Source organism: Jaculus jaculus, chromosome X, assembly GCF_020740685.1.
Source record: "Jaculus jaculus isolate mJacJac1 chromosome X, mJacJac1.mat.Y.cur, whole genome shotgun sequence".
NCBI classification, from domain to species: domain Eukaryota; kingdom Metazoa; phylum Chordata; class Mammalia; order Rodentia; family Dipodidae; genus Jaculus; species Jaculus jaculus.
In genome coordinates, this window is record NC_059125.1 from 29717122 (window position 1) to 29731601 (window position 14480).

The 14480-nt window shown below is 44.3% G+C and overlaps 1 protein-coding gene and 1 long non-coding RNA gene across 2 annotated transcripts in view; one reads left to right on the top strand and one right to left on the bottom strand.

Moving 5' to 3' along the window:
* Nucleotides 1-5750, bottom strand: part of Ptchd1 (patched domain containing 1) — a 53689-nt gene extending 47939 nt beyond the window's left edge. Inside the window, exon 1 of the mRNA XM_004670002.2 lies at nucleotides 5400-5750. Coding sequence (XP_004670059.1) covers nucleotides 5400-5750 — 351 coding nt within the window. The remainder of the gene's footprint in view (nucleotides 1-5399) is intronic.
* Nucleotides 5751-7290: 1540 nt separating this feature from the next.
* The window catches only part of LOC123456607, a 39384-nt gene continuing 32194 nt past the window's right edge, over nucleotides 7291-14480 (top strand). Inside the window, exon 1 of the long non-coding RNA XR_006634588.1 lies at nucleotides 7291-7403. This is a non-coding gene — a long non-coding RNA (uncharacterized LOC123456607). The remainder of the gene's footprint in view (nucleotides 7404-14480) is intronic.

Sequence of the window (14480 nt, forward strand, 5' to 3'; positions counted from 1 at the left end):
CTCACTGGGCCTATGCATAAATGCTATGCATTCAGACTTAGGCTCAATTTTTTTTTAAGACTACCTTCAGAGTATCAGCCACTTGGATAACTCACAGAAGGGGCTGGACTGCCCAGGGTGTCATAGCACCTGTCATCAGACAAAGCACCCTGAGATGCTAAGATCAGATTCCAGCATCAGCGTCTGCAGAGATGACCTTTACTGTGCTTTCCAAATCCGAGGTTCTTTGATTCCATCTTCCTTGGGTGAAGAATTTCCTTTATTATCTTATATTCAGAAAGCAGAACAGCTGGAAAAGGCAACACCAAGGTGCTGCCTGCTTGTCTCCTTGACAGGTCACTACTTACAGTGGCATCTTTTGCACCATTAGAAGAATCCTGGCCTAAGTGGGCAACACTACAGATCAAGGCCTCAGACATGCCAATAATGGGCACTCTACCACCTGACAAGTCTCAGAGAATAGTGTCAAGTCAGCAATTTTGCTGTAGAAGGAGTTAGATTGTTTGATTTCCTTGGTTCCTTATCAGCAGGTGAGGTTAGACCATAAGGGACAGAGTAATAGGAGAGAACTAGATAACCACTTCTTGGAAAGATTACACTGAAAAATCTGGTGCCTGCCCATTTGCTCAAGCCAGCATCAACTTAGAGGTTATGACATTTATTCCAGAAATTCTGCAACATTTCTGGATGTGAATTTCTCTTTGGGATTTTTTCTTTTCATTTTACAGAATCAGTATAGCTGAAAAAAATCCTAATAAAAACAAAAACACAAAGAAGAGAGTTTTTCCACCTTTACACTACTGACATTTGGGGCCGGATAATTCTTTGTTCTGGTGGGGGTGCTATTACAAGACACATTACAAGATACTTAACAGTCTCTCTGTTGTCTACCCATGAAATGCCAGTATCACAGCAATCCTCCATCATTGTTACAATCAAAGAAAAAAATCTGTGAGCTTTACCAAATATTCCCTGGGGGACAATGTTATCCTCAGCCAAGAACAACTGCTTTAAAGTTTTTTTTTAACAGTATTAATGCCCAGAAATGGTTCTAGTAACGAACTTCTGAATATGACAATAGGAACTTTATTTGTGCAGAATCAGATGGCAAATATTTTATTGTGAGCCCCCTACAGTCCCTGGTGTGTAGTCCTTGTTTTATTTTGTTTAAAACATTTATAAAATGTAAATAAACCTATTCAGACTAAAAATAGGTTAGAATTTGCTGATACTTAACACTGTAGAGGAAGAAATAATGGCAAATCCCATAAGAATTGGAAATGTTGAGTCAGTATTTGGAAAAACTACAATCTTCACCTAGCTACCCTGTCTTTGTAGCCTTAAGCTAACAGCTTTTCTGCCCTTCTTGGAAAATTTGAATCAAATAACTTCAGGTTAAATTCTATTAATCTTGTTTGCAATTTAATTCTATCTGACACATTTAGACATAAAAATCTTAAATAAAATGGAAATTCAATATTTGTACCAAATGAGATTCCCTAGTGAATGGAAAACCATCTTCTTAGTGTGGATACGTGTTTTGCCTGGCTTGGAATTAAACATCCTGTGAGGTTCCTTTGAAGAAGCGGACATTGTGCAAAGGAAATTCTCCTACTCAATTTTAAAGCCAAAATTTGTTTTGATATGACTGTAGAGGTTATCAAAGAAGGAAAAATGGTGCTTTGGAAAAAGAGAAACCTAGGAACTGTCTGCAAAGTTGCAAAAATAAAAATATCATTTTGAAAATACATTTGAAGATAACTATAGAATTTTCATTACCTATTGCATAAATGCTGTAGCAAACTAGAGAAGGTCAATTTATTAAGTATTTATTGAGTAGGTAGTATTTACCGGGGATTGTGATGTTTAAATCCACCTAGACTCTGCCAGTGAACAGCACTCTAAAAGGTGTTCCATCACACAGTGATTTTTTTTTCTAGTGAAATGTGTATCTTGCTATCATTGTATATTACTAATTACAAACATATTATGTTTTGCTTTGAGCATTTGAAGTTTTTATTCATGTATTTTCACTGACACCAGATAGAACTGACTAATAATGTGTCCTTATTATCTAATTATAACAACAGTACACTTGGGTATCAAAAATGTTCATTTTAAATTATTCAGATAGTTTATCATGTGAAATGCATTTGAGTGAAAGGCATTATAGTGAAAAGAACAGTGAGTCTTGAGTGAAAACTTATGTGTCACATTTCTAGTTCTCTGCCTGCATATTTTTTCATGGACAAATCAGCTAACTTCCTAAGAATACCTTTTCCATCTCTAAGATGGCATAACAGTTCATTTCCTGCTATATTTAAACATACTATATGCCTATAACCTATAGAGTGTGACCTAGATACAATGATTTTTCATTCCACATGGATGAATATCTTTGACTTTTTTGTTAAATGTTCTAATGAGCTAAATTTATTTTTTTAGCAAAATGAAAACTTTTGAAGATAACATTTATTTAAAGAGGTTCAGAAATTAGTGGCTGAGCCCTCCTTAGCACCATTAGACTCTATCCAAATCCCATCTTTGCTCCACAGCCTTCAGAGCAAACTACTGGTAGGGAATATTCATTCCTCACAGTATGAGGTTAATTTCTATGCTACAGAGTCATAGTATGGCAATAACATCACTTGCACAAATTGGAGAAAGCACCTTTGAACCAGGATCAGTGAGATTTTTTAGACATATTTTCCCCTATTATAATCTTAGGAATATTTTTTCAAAAGTCATCTTTTTGTCGTTGCCCCTAACTTTATTTTTCATCAGCAAGTAGATGCACTAATAGCTGAAGAACAATATTGTTTACTGAATAAGTGTAACCTCAAAGCATTACAAAGAGAGAAACATGATGCTTGTGTACTCTACAAAGCCCTACAAGTTTCTTCCTCCAGTTTGGCAGTCCTCTGAAAGACTCAAGCCCTGCTTATGCTCTGTGCACTTGATTCAACTTAGAATATGCTGCTATAAAACATGCAAGGGCTATTTGGTGCTGTGTACAATATTAACTGTTCCTGGTGCTATCCTTGATGACAGCAATAGTGACTCCTTCCTAATAGCTTTCTTAAAGGACATATCATAATGTTTCTAAATGGAATAAAGTGCACACTCCCACACTTTACATTACCATGACTACTAAAGGACCATTTTTCTATCCCTCTGCTCTATACTACCAAAAATAGGGGTTGGGTATGGAAAATAATAAAATGGATAATTTAAATTGAAGGTAATCCCCTACTTTTCATAAACACGAGTCTTTATAAGCTGTATAACCTCTTTTCACCAGAGAGTCAGCAGCTGCCAATGAATTTTGATCAGTGTTTGGCTTTGCTTTGCACTTACCCATATACCTAGACCATGAAAAGCCACCCTATTCTTAAAACAGCCCATTGACTTAATTACTGTCCTTTTACAGTTAGCCCAAGCCATCTTATAATATGCTTTTCTATATTGAACTGATCAAAATCAAGTAGGGAGAAAATACATTTAAAAAAGACCTGATGTGCCTGTTGATGTGTCATTAACCTTGAGAGTCAATATAACTGGTGACTGCCCATCAGAGTGGTATGATGGTTTGTTAGGGAGATTAAAAACACACACACACACACACACAAACAATGGAAATATCTCCTCAGGGAAAAAGAAACACCCTTTAGTAGATTATCTATCAAAAATGGGGCATTTACTACTGTCAAGACTGGCGAAATTATAGTTTCATTAAGCCTGTGATGAATCTACTACAAGCTTTCTTGGGAGAGAATTTGGAGCAGTATTTATCTGTATGTCAAAATATATTCACTGAAGTATCAGGGGAAAAATATCACTTTGATGTTGGAAGTATCATCATAAGAGAAGCAAACATCTCAGGATTACCTTTAGAATGGCTGAGTATATGCAGTGGTTTGTGGGCCATTAAAAATACCACATGCCAGTCAATGTGGGAAGGTCCTAAATCCATTCAATCCCCAGCCAGATTTCTTTCTGTACTAATTGCTGATGGTTATAATGTCAACAAACAGGGAGGGAAATAATAGAAGAAAATGAGCTTGTCTCTAGGATTAAATAATTACCTGGAGAGGAAAGAGTTCTCCAGGTTCACCAACAGACTCTCCTTGGGATAAGTAGAATGGAAATCTAATGGGTCTCTGGTTCCAGGGAACTGGACCAGAGGTGCATAAAAAAGCAGCATCTTCCATCCATCAGGGCATATCAGCTGGGACTGGTTCCTGTCAGCCCTCCCCAGAGGAGAAGCTGAAGTAAACAAACCCCAGGTCAGTCCTCGCCGGGATTCAGATGGAACATTCTCATCTAGTTCTGCTTTTCTCTCTCATACTCTCCACTTTTCCATTCCTAGCCCTCACTTCTTTCTGCTTTTCTTAAGAACTTCTTCAAAGTTGTCACCATTAATCTCACTTTTCGCATCAAATTCCCACCTCTGGATGAGAGCACAATTAGTCTCTGGGAATGTGACCCTGGAACCCACTGTTTGGTTTCCCGTAATCTTCTCAGGGCCATTCAGCCTGGCTTCCTCCTTTGGGCCTCTGGCTCTGCCCTTCACTGTCAAATGCACTCCAATAAAAGTAAAACGATCTGTTCTCTTTCCTGAGGAAGTTTTTGCATTCCAGAGAATTGGAGCTACTGTGAAAAATGAAATAACTGAGAAATGCAAATATCATTTCCTATGCTCCAACACAGATATGGCCACCTTGCTCCTAGAGGAGAGGGCGGCAGGGCAGCCCCAGTCTCACCAGGGACTGCACTTTTTGCTGATGGGTGGGAGACATTCTTCTCACCACCCCGACTGAGATTTCTGGGTCCCCTCCCTGCCATTCCAGGAGCCTTTCCGAAAACACTTCAGGGGCCAAAAGTCGGACGGAAAAAATGAAAACAAACAAACAAACAAAACCCCCAAACAAACAACGGAGACAGAGGAGTGGTGTCTCCGAATTCCCCAGCCCCTGCATAGTGTTTTGTTCTCAACTAGCTAGACTTTGTTGAAGGAGTCTTCTCGGTTCCGCTTCTTCTTGGCCCAGTTCTCCCAAAGCCTCCCCGCCCCCAAGCCCTCTGCGACCAAAACAAGCGCACCGACCACAGCACCCACCCGGGCCGCCGCCTCCCCAACTGTTGCAGCAGCTGCGGGGTGCGGCGGACGCGGTGCGGCCCGGGCCAGGCGGGGACCTGGCCCCGGACGCTCCCTGCCATGAAGGCTGGCAGGCTGGGGTTGGCCGCCCTGGGGCGCACAGCGTAGGGGAGCCCCTGCAGCAGCCACCGCCCGGGATAGCAGAGGCGGCGCTCTCAGTCGGGACACCGCGCAGAGCCAGCCCGACCGCAGCAGCAGCAGCAGCAGCGCTGGCGGAGGCTGCCCGCACCCGCCCCCCTCTCACCTTTAGGATTAGGTCCGTGTGGTGCTGGTCCAGCATGTTGGCTTTCTGGAATGAGGTGACGATGACCCTGCCGTAGCGCCCAGGGGTCTGCAGGTCCGAGTAGAGCCGGTGCTTGGAGCGGTTGACCGGGAAGAGGCTGTTGACGAGGTTGCGCTCGATTTTGGCCAGGCTGTGCTGGGGCGCCAGCAGGTGCTCCACGCTCTCTTCGACCTGGTAGCGGCTGAAGCTGGCGCCGAGCAGGATGGAGATGAGCACCGGCGCCGAGGCGAAGAAGACCGGGTGACTGGCAATGAAGTGGCCAAGCCGGGAGAAACACGTCCTCAAGCCCCTGTGCAGAACCTGCCGCAGCATCCTAGAGCAGAGCGGGCGCGGGAGGAGGGCGAGGCGCACGCTCGGCGCGGGCTCGGGCGGCGGCGGCGGCGGCGGCGGCGGCGGTGGCGGTGGTGGCGCCCGCGGCAGCGGCGTCGGCGGCGGCGGCGGTGGTGGAGGCAAGACCCTGAGCTCTCCCTGAGCCGCGGCACCACCATCGGGGAGTCCCGCGCCGCGCCTCGGGAGGGTCCCCTCGGGTTTGAGACACGCCCTCCTGCCCGCGGCCGCGCCCGCCCGGAGAGCCCCCCAGCCCGGCGGCCTCCGCGCCGCCCCCACCCCGCCCTACCCGGGGCGCCCTCCCCACCTCCTCGAGGCCTCCCCTCCCGGGGGGCTCGGCGCGACGCGGCCGCGTCCTTGTCAGCGCAGGCGGGGCCAGGGACGACCCCCACAGCGCGTCATTGACCCCACTCACCCGATCCCCGAGGCCAACGACGGTGTGGCGCGGGGAGCGGCGGCGGCGGCGGCGCTATCGCCGGGAGACTCGGCGCGCCAGCCCGGGAACACGAGGACAGAGAAATCCTGGCTACACCCAGTCCCCTCCTCGCTTTCGCGCTCCCCTCCCCCGGCCTGGCCCGCTGCGCTAGTTGGACCTCCTCTCCCTGGCCCTCCTCTGGGGAGGCCCACAGATAAATAAATAATTAAATAAACAAATAGCCCAGGTTTTCCAAACAAAAAAGTAAAAAGAGTTCTCCCGTAGGGGTTAAGGGGGAGGCGTCGGGCAGACCCGCTGCGAGCCACGACTCCACAGAGGCAGAAAGGAGCAGGCTGGGGACTGCGTGCGCCCCAGCTCTTGCCAGGCTCAGGTGGTGGCGCGCACTGGCTGGTGTCGAGAAGAGGGGGTGGGGTTGCGAAGACGCTCGAGCGTGGAAATCACGCCTCCTCCTAAGTAAGGGCCATTTAAGATAGCCCCTGTACTGCAGCTTCGGGGGTCCGCGAGGTACCAGTGTGCGCCTGGAGCACGTCTACCTGAAATGTGTCCAAGAAGACTCTTCCACGGGCCCTAATCTAGGGTCGCTCCAAAATGAAATGTGTGGGGCACTTCTGCTGCGAATCTCCCCACACCCCGCCGCCTCACCCTCACCACCTAGTCGCCCAATAATAAAAGTGCCGATAATGACAGTCAGTCCAGTCCATGCAACTGTCCGTCGCCAGGGCTCCCCAATCTCCACCCTGTCTTCTCTTCCCCCTCCTCTTCCTTCTCCTGCTTTTTCGTCACAGGCAGGTCTGGGGGACCTGGTGCGGTGAACCTGGCGCGGGCGCCCCTGTGCGTGTTGAGGGTTGGAGAAATGCTGGTCAGAGTGTCAGTGGCTTTAACCCCCTTCTTTCCTTGATTCCGCCAGATCCTCTTCCACACGCGAGAGTGAGAGTGAGGGGAACCTTATCTCAGATCTGGATACACACAGGTCTCCAAGAGCGTCCAGCCGCAGGGGGCGCGGGGGAGCCTGGCGGGGGGGGGGGGGCTCGGACGGCTTGCCAAAGTTGGGCGTGTGCTGTGCGTGTGCGCGCCAGCCAAGAGCTAGCAGTCGTCGACCGTGGTTCCCCTTGCACTCTCCCTCAGGAGATTTCCCCAAGAAGGAGGGCGCCTACTTCGGGCCAGGATAGACCTGCGGCGGCGGCGGGAACGGCCACGCACAGGTACATTCAGCGCGTAATTTTTGCGCGCTTTCAGCCCTGGGCCAGTCCACTGCAACGCAGTCCGACCTGGATCCCCAGAGGCTGGATCACCGAAGAGCCTTGTCTTGCCAGGGTTGTGGTTGGGAACGGGGGCACAAGGCGGAGGGGTCGTCCTCAGGTTTCGTACTTCAAGTGTTCGGTCCCCGAATCCCATGCCTCTGGTGGCTACTGCATGGCCTCTCACTGCCAAGGGTCTAATGGGAGGTGGTGACTGCCAGAGGCGCGGTCCCTAGTGTATGGCTCTCACTACTGAGCATGGATATGCATATTAAATTAGTCAAAGCTGAAGGAAGACGGAATAGGGACGTGTGGAGTTAAAAAGAAGGGAGATGGAAGGAGGGAGGAAAGGGGAGATGCATTGGAAGACGCGATTCAAAGAAGCATTTTCCCAAATGTTCCCATTCTCCCAGAATCCCCAAAGCCCAGCGGGCCCTCCACTTCTCAAACTGAACTTGGGAACTTGCACGTTGGAAACAGGAAGTCGCGGGTCGGGAAATACCTCTTTTTTGATTCTCTCTTCCCTTCCCCCATTTCACAACTACAGTCTCCCAGCAAATCCAGCCACTGCGGCGCTACCCACCCTGGGGGCACACTTGTCCGGCTCCGCCCTGAGTTCCCTAGCTCCTTCCACCTGTCCCTTGTCCCGCTTTCTCTGCTCAGACCCGCTTTTCGCCACTCTGCTCTTTCTGAAGGTTCCCCAGGACGCCCAAGTCTAGCAGCTTTCAGCTAACACCCTCTCTCACAACCTACTAGTATTTCCCTCCTGAGGAAGGACACATTGAAGGGGTTTGAAATTCCCCTGACACACTCCATTTATGCCCTTCCCCCAGCATCTTAATTTCTGCTCGCTGAGATGCCAGTGCTCTGCAGCGCTTTGCTGATTCACGATGATCGCGGAGGGAAAAGCCTCATTGACTTGTGCCTCTGCAGGCTGCCAGGCGAGCACGGGTGGTTTTGAGGGCACGTGCGTGGGGAAACCACCCACCACTGAGCAGCCGAGATGCTAAAAGGCAGAGTAGATGCTCCACGTGGCTCTTAGTGCCAGTAAACAGAACGATGGGGGGGGGGGAAGATTGGGAAATACTGCAAGCCCAGCTCTTTTCCACTGAGCCAGCCACAGCCAGTGGGTGGGCAGCTCTCAGGAGGCCTAACATCTGTCTCTGTGCAGGGCACACGCAGGACTATTTCATGTACCCTGGTGCTGCTCCTGGAACAAAAGTAGAGAAGAGAAACCAGTTCACGGATCTACTTGGGAACCTGTAACATTTTCGGGAAGCTTTTTTCATTCTGAAATCTTTGTATTTCCAAGTGCTTCCCTCCCAACCTTGGTTCACCCTCATCCCTAGAATCGCCTGATTTTTCAGTCCTTATGCAAAGGTCCCCTGTCTCAGTGCATGACTGAGTCTTAGAGTAGGAGATGGCATTCTCATCTGACCATCAGACGTTCAAGGTGGGAGTGCTGTCCTTCCACGTAAAAATGACCTTTCCTTTGATATGAAGGCATTAGCTTCTAGTCCCCCAACTTATGTGTATGGAGGGGAGGAGGAGGACTTCTACCCTGTCTGCTGATTCAGAGAGAGAACCTCTTCATGGCAGGGATCTTCAGCCACCTTTTACTGCAGGTGATGCAGTTATTATTGTCTAAATTGAACTGATAGAGAGAAGAAAGCAGGAAAAGGAGTGAAGCAGAGGAAAGTGGTGAGGAAGAGAGGGGGGGCTCCTCCCACTTTTTCTTCTCTTTTGATTTAGATTTCCAGGGGAGCATTGCCGCCACCAAAGATGGGTTTGAATTTGGGACAATAATGTTGGAAATAGCACTTGCATCATTCCATTCATAGACTATTACTTGATATGATTAAACATTAATACACATTGGTACCACACAATCTAGAAAATAAGAAAAAAGAAACAAAGGAATGCCCCTGGGTCATTGTATACTCGACCATCTTCCAAAGGCAACATCTGTTGAAAATTACTTGTACACATAAACAATGTAGTGATTTTGGCTGTTGGTTCTGTAACCATTGAGTTTAATTCCTTGTACCACTATTTACTACCTATCACATACAAGGTAAATCACTTCACCTCTTTATGACACTACTTTTATGGGAAATAGGAATAATAATAGTACCTACCCCATAAAATGGCTGTGATGAGCTAAATAGGTTAGATTAAAAAACACTTAAAAACAGTATCTAGAATATCACAAACACCTTATAAATGACACTTATTATAAGCCTTGTTGTCTTTCTGTGTATGTGGCAAAAGAACATCAGTCCCTGACATCTAGGAAGTGGCCTAGTGTTATCAGTTAGACCTAGGGGTTGCTAAGAGGTGGCCTCTCGGCTAAGCTTTGGTGTTCTCTTGTTAAATTATTTACTAAAGAATCGATGTGAGATAAGGACATTCTGTGACTGTGATAGCTAAGTACAAATGAGGACCATTCCATAATCATGTCTGATCACAGACAAAACATAAACCCTGTTCAGACCTCAAAAAAAAAAAAAAAAAAAAAAAGACCAAATGGGTCATTATCCTTGATAATATAAGTGATGTTTGTGGTCTTTGCAAAACAAATTAGTTTTAGCTTTGTTTTAAACTTCTTCCCTTTCAGCTAAAGATTCATTAATATTCCCTGTTATAAAACTATTTCTGTTTGCTGATGGCACCCATTTGGAACAAAGAGCACTAACTTAAACCACAAAATCAGTACAAACCCATGTTCTATGTAATAATCTGTCATTGAAACACATCTTAAAACACACCTCCATTGGGCTGGGGAGATGGATCCACAGTTAGAGGCACTTGCTTGCAAAGTCTGCAGTCCTGGGGTTCAATTCTCCAGTACCTATTTAAAGCAAGATGAACAAAGTGGCGCCTGCATCTGGAGTTCAGTTGCAGTGGCAAGAGGCTCTGGAGCACCCATACTTTATGTCTCCTTCTCTCTTTCTCTCTTTATACTAAATAAATATATATTTTAAAAAAATCTCCCTAATGTGTTCTCCACTGTAATTAAAAAAAAAAAAAACTTGGTTAGTTACTAGTATAATCCTGGCAGTCTATGGCACTGATGTGTATAATGTTTGTACATTATTTTTTTCTAAAATTAAGAATTATAGACGCCATAAAGAAGGCTTAGTGGCTAAGATATTTGTTGGTAAAGCCAAAGGACAGAGGTTCTATTCCCCAGTACCCATGTAAGCCAGATGCACAAGGTGGTGCATGCATCTGGAGTTCGTTTGCAGTGGCTAGAAGCCCTGGTGCACCCATTCTCTATCTTTCTCACACTCTGAAATAAATAAATATATAAATTATTTTTATTTTTTATTAACAACATATTTTGTATGGATGTATCATGTGTTGGTACCCTCTTTCCCCTCATCCCTGTCTCCATTCTCTGATGACCCTCCTCTGTGGGGTTGCAGGTATTCTCCATGGGGTTGTGGAGCAGTAGTCAGATTTTTGAGGGGGGAGGCAAATGCTTCTGTGCATGATGTTCCATTATGACATAAGAAAATCCTTAGGCTGGAGAGATGGCTCAACAGTTAAGGCACTTGCCTACAAAGCCTAAGGGCCTGGGTTCGATTCCCCAGTACCCACATGAAGCCAGATGCATAACGTAGCACATTCATCTGGAGTTTGTTTGCTTTGCCTAGAGGCCTTGGTGCATCCATTCTCTCTTTCTTTCCATCTGCCTGCTTCTCTTTTTTTCTCTCTCAAATAAATAAAATATATTTAATTTTTTAAAAAGAAAATCCTAATGTAATATAATTTTTCTGAATGAGATAATAGAAATATAAAGTGGTCGTGAGGCTGCAGTAGGAGAATTGACTGAGTTTGAGGCCATCCTGAGACTACATAGTGAATTTCAGGACAACCTGGGCCAGATCAAAACCCTACCTCGAAATACAAAAGTATGTATATGGTGTACAGTAGATACCAGAGAAGTGGTTCTACTCCACCAGTATATATGTGTTCATAAAAGGCACTGATGGGACTGGAGAGATTCTTTGAAATAATATAATCCAGGAGTTGATCATAGTTCATTGGTAGAGCACTTTCCTAGCATGCATGCATGCACGTATGTGCATTCGTGTGCACACGCACACACACACACAGAGGCAGGCATGGATGATATTTGGCTGTTTTCTGGTTTTGAAAGAGCATTAGCCTAGAGTTACCATCTTGCTTGATACTTTGAGTTTCTTTGTTACCTAATGTGTAACATACATATTATATAATAATGCTATTCTCATAATAGAATTTTAATTTCCTAATGGCCAGGAATCTTACCTTTAACATTTGATTCCACCTTCTGATCCTCAATGCCAGAGCAGGCTTAAGTAAATAATGCATATTGGTGGCTTATTATAGTAAAACACATGAATTGACCAAGGAAGAGGAGAGTGTTGCCACATTAAGACAGTTCCTGAAGTCTTTCTATTGGAACCAATGATAGGTGATTTTTAAAAGGGAGAAGTTGGGCTGGAGATGTCTTAGCAGTTAAGGTACATACCTACAAAGCCTGAGGAACCAGGTTCAATTCCCCAGTACCCATAGAAGCCAGATGCACAAGGTAGTGTAGGCATCTGGAGTTTGTTAGCAGTGGCTACAAGCCCTGGTGTGCCCATTTCTCTCTCTCTCTCTTTCTCTCTCAAATAATTAAATATTTGAAGCAAAAAAATTAAAAAAATAAAAGGGAGAAGTTAAAGATTAATTTCACATACTGAAAAATGCATGTTAACCTACATGAAAAATATAAAATGTAAATAAGATGGATGGGAAGAGTACTGCTTTAAGAGGAACCCTTTAAATTGCATGAGCAATTTTAATATGCAAATTAATGTTGTTAATTATAAATTAGCATTATTGTACCTAAAGTAGGTTGAATGAGACAAAGGTTTAGAAAAGTCTTTACAAAGAGCAGTTTGAAGCACTAGGGATGTTAAAAGCAGCAATGTGTGCAGTATTTAAAAACTCATCTAAAACTTAAGTGAGCTGGGCGTGGTAGCTCACATCTTTAATCCCAGCACTTGGGAGGCAGAGGTAGGAGGATCACTGTGAGTTTGAGGCCACTCTGAGACTACATAGTGAATTCCAGGTGCACCTGGGCTAGAGTGAGATTCTACCTTGTAAAACCAAAACAAACCCCCCCCCAAAACAAAAACAAAACAAAACAAAAACCTCAAGTGAGTGGGTAGGAAATTAAATTTCAGTTCACATTTGCTTTTGATAGTCTCTTTGTTACTGGGCTGGGCTACTTGAGGTCTCTTTACCCTCTCTTCTTTGGAAAGGTACTCAGATTTTGAACTTGGTCAAAAGCATAATCACTCCTTTTTCTGTGGGCATCTGAATAATGTAACTTTCTTAACAGCAAATAAAGTAAAACTCAGGCTAGTTTCCACTTCGTTGCATCATGAGGAGAGTTTAGGTACATTATTCACTTTCTGCACCAGAAACAAATTGGATTAAGTCTAACTACCCCACCCCTTTAGCCCCCCCATCACTTCCATGTTGGTTTTATAGAAACTTTAGTCATAAAGAGATTCTTTGAACTAATATTCCAGGAATTGATCAGCTTTTCCCCCTAAGCCGGGTAATTAAGTTGGAAATGAATATATATTGGTGGACTACTAATCCAATATGATCTTTCAAAATATGACTGATACTTTCTATCTTTGTGATTTGTTTGTGCCAAGAGGAGAACATTTAAAGGAGACCATTTAAACACTTAGAAATAACTGAAGTATAATCTCATATGTTTTAGGAGTAATTGTGCTAAAAATTTAAAGTAATGATTGAAAGTGGGGAAAAGAACATTTTTATGGATTCAATGTGCCAAGTTTAGCTCTAGGTACTTTCAAGTATTTTAACCTCTATAATTTGCAAATTCCTCTGTGAGCTCTTAACTGTTGCTGAACTACTTTTTCTCCTCCTCCTCCTCCTCCTCCTCCTCCTCCTCCTCCTCCTCCTCTTCTTCTTCTTCTTTTCCTTCAGGTAAGGTCTAGCTCTATCCCAGGCTGACCGGGAATTCACTAGGTAGTCATAGGCTAGCATTTGAGCTCACAGCAATTCTCCTTCCTCTGCTTCCCAAGTGCTGGAATTAAAGGCACCACCACACCCAGGTGACCCATCCCATTTTAAAGTGGGGAAATTGCGGATTAAGGAGATTAACTATCTCTCCCAGAGTTACTTTGTAATGGAAGTATAATAGAATCCAGAACCATCCTGGTATTAAAATCTATGTTTTCAAAGAGAAAGTTCTTGATTGTTTTCTAAAATGCTTTGACTGCATGTTGCAATCAGTGAAAACATCTTAATCAGAGAACATAATGTGTTATAAATATTATAAATTATTTTATGCTATGTCTGTATTTTCTAATCATTTAATACTATTATAGAGTAGCAATATTGTGGCCTATTAATCAGTTTTTCAATATTCAGATTAATTTCTGATGTTGATATTCCTTAGAGGAGTTCTGTGGACCATCAAAGATATTACGGAACCTCAAATGTTTGCTAATCCACCCCACTCTTTTTGCAGCTGGCAAAACTTCTGAAGTCTTTATCTGGATTCTACCAAGAAAAATTGCTTAAAATGTTAACATGGAAAACTTTTAGTTCTAAACCATAACAGAACAAACAACCAAATAGACCCTGACCTTATGCATGTGGAAATGCTTTCATTTCTTAGTGGTTCTGGAGTAGTCATTATACCACTAAGGGAAAGCTTCTTTAATTATCTTCTTTCATTGTGTAAAGTGAACAGATACCATTTCAATCACCAGGTCCATTGTCTTATGTTTGAACATAGGGGACATAAAAAGCAAGGGGTTTCCTGATACAACTCTTAGCTTCAGGGCAGTCTTTCTTTGATGTTTATATAGTTAATCCTTTTAAAAAATCGTACTCCAGAGCATAACCCAAGAACAAAGCACTTCATCCCTTCTGTTATTAGAGTTATGTTACTTCTTGCATTAACTTTTCAAAATGACAAAGCCACAAGGCATTCTGTTCCCCATGGCTGATCAGTTCCTT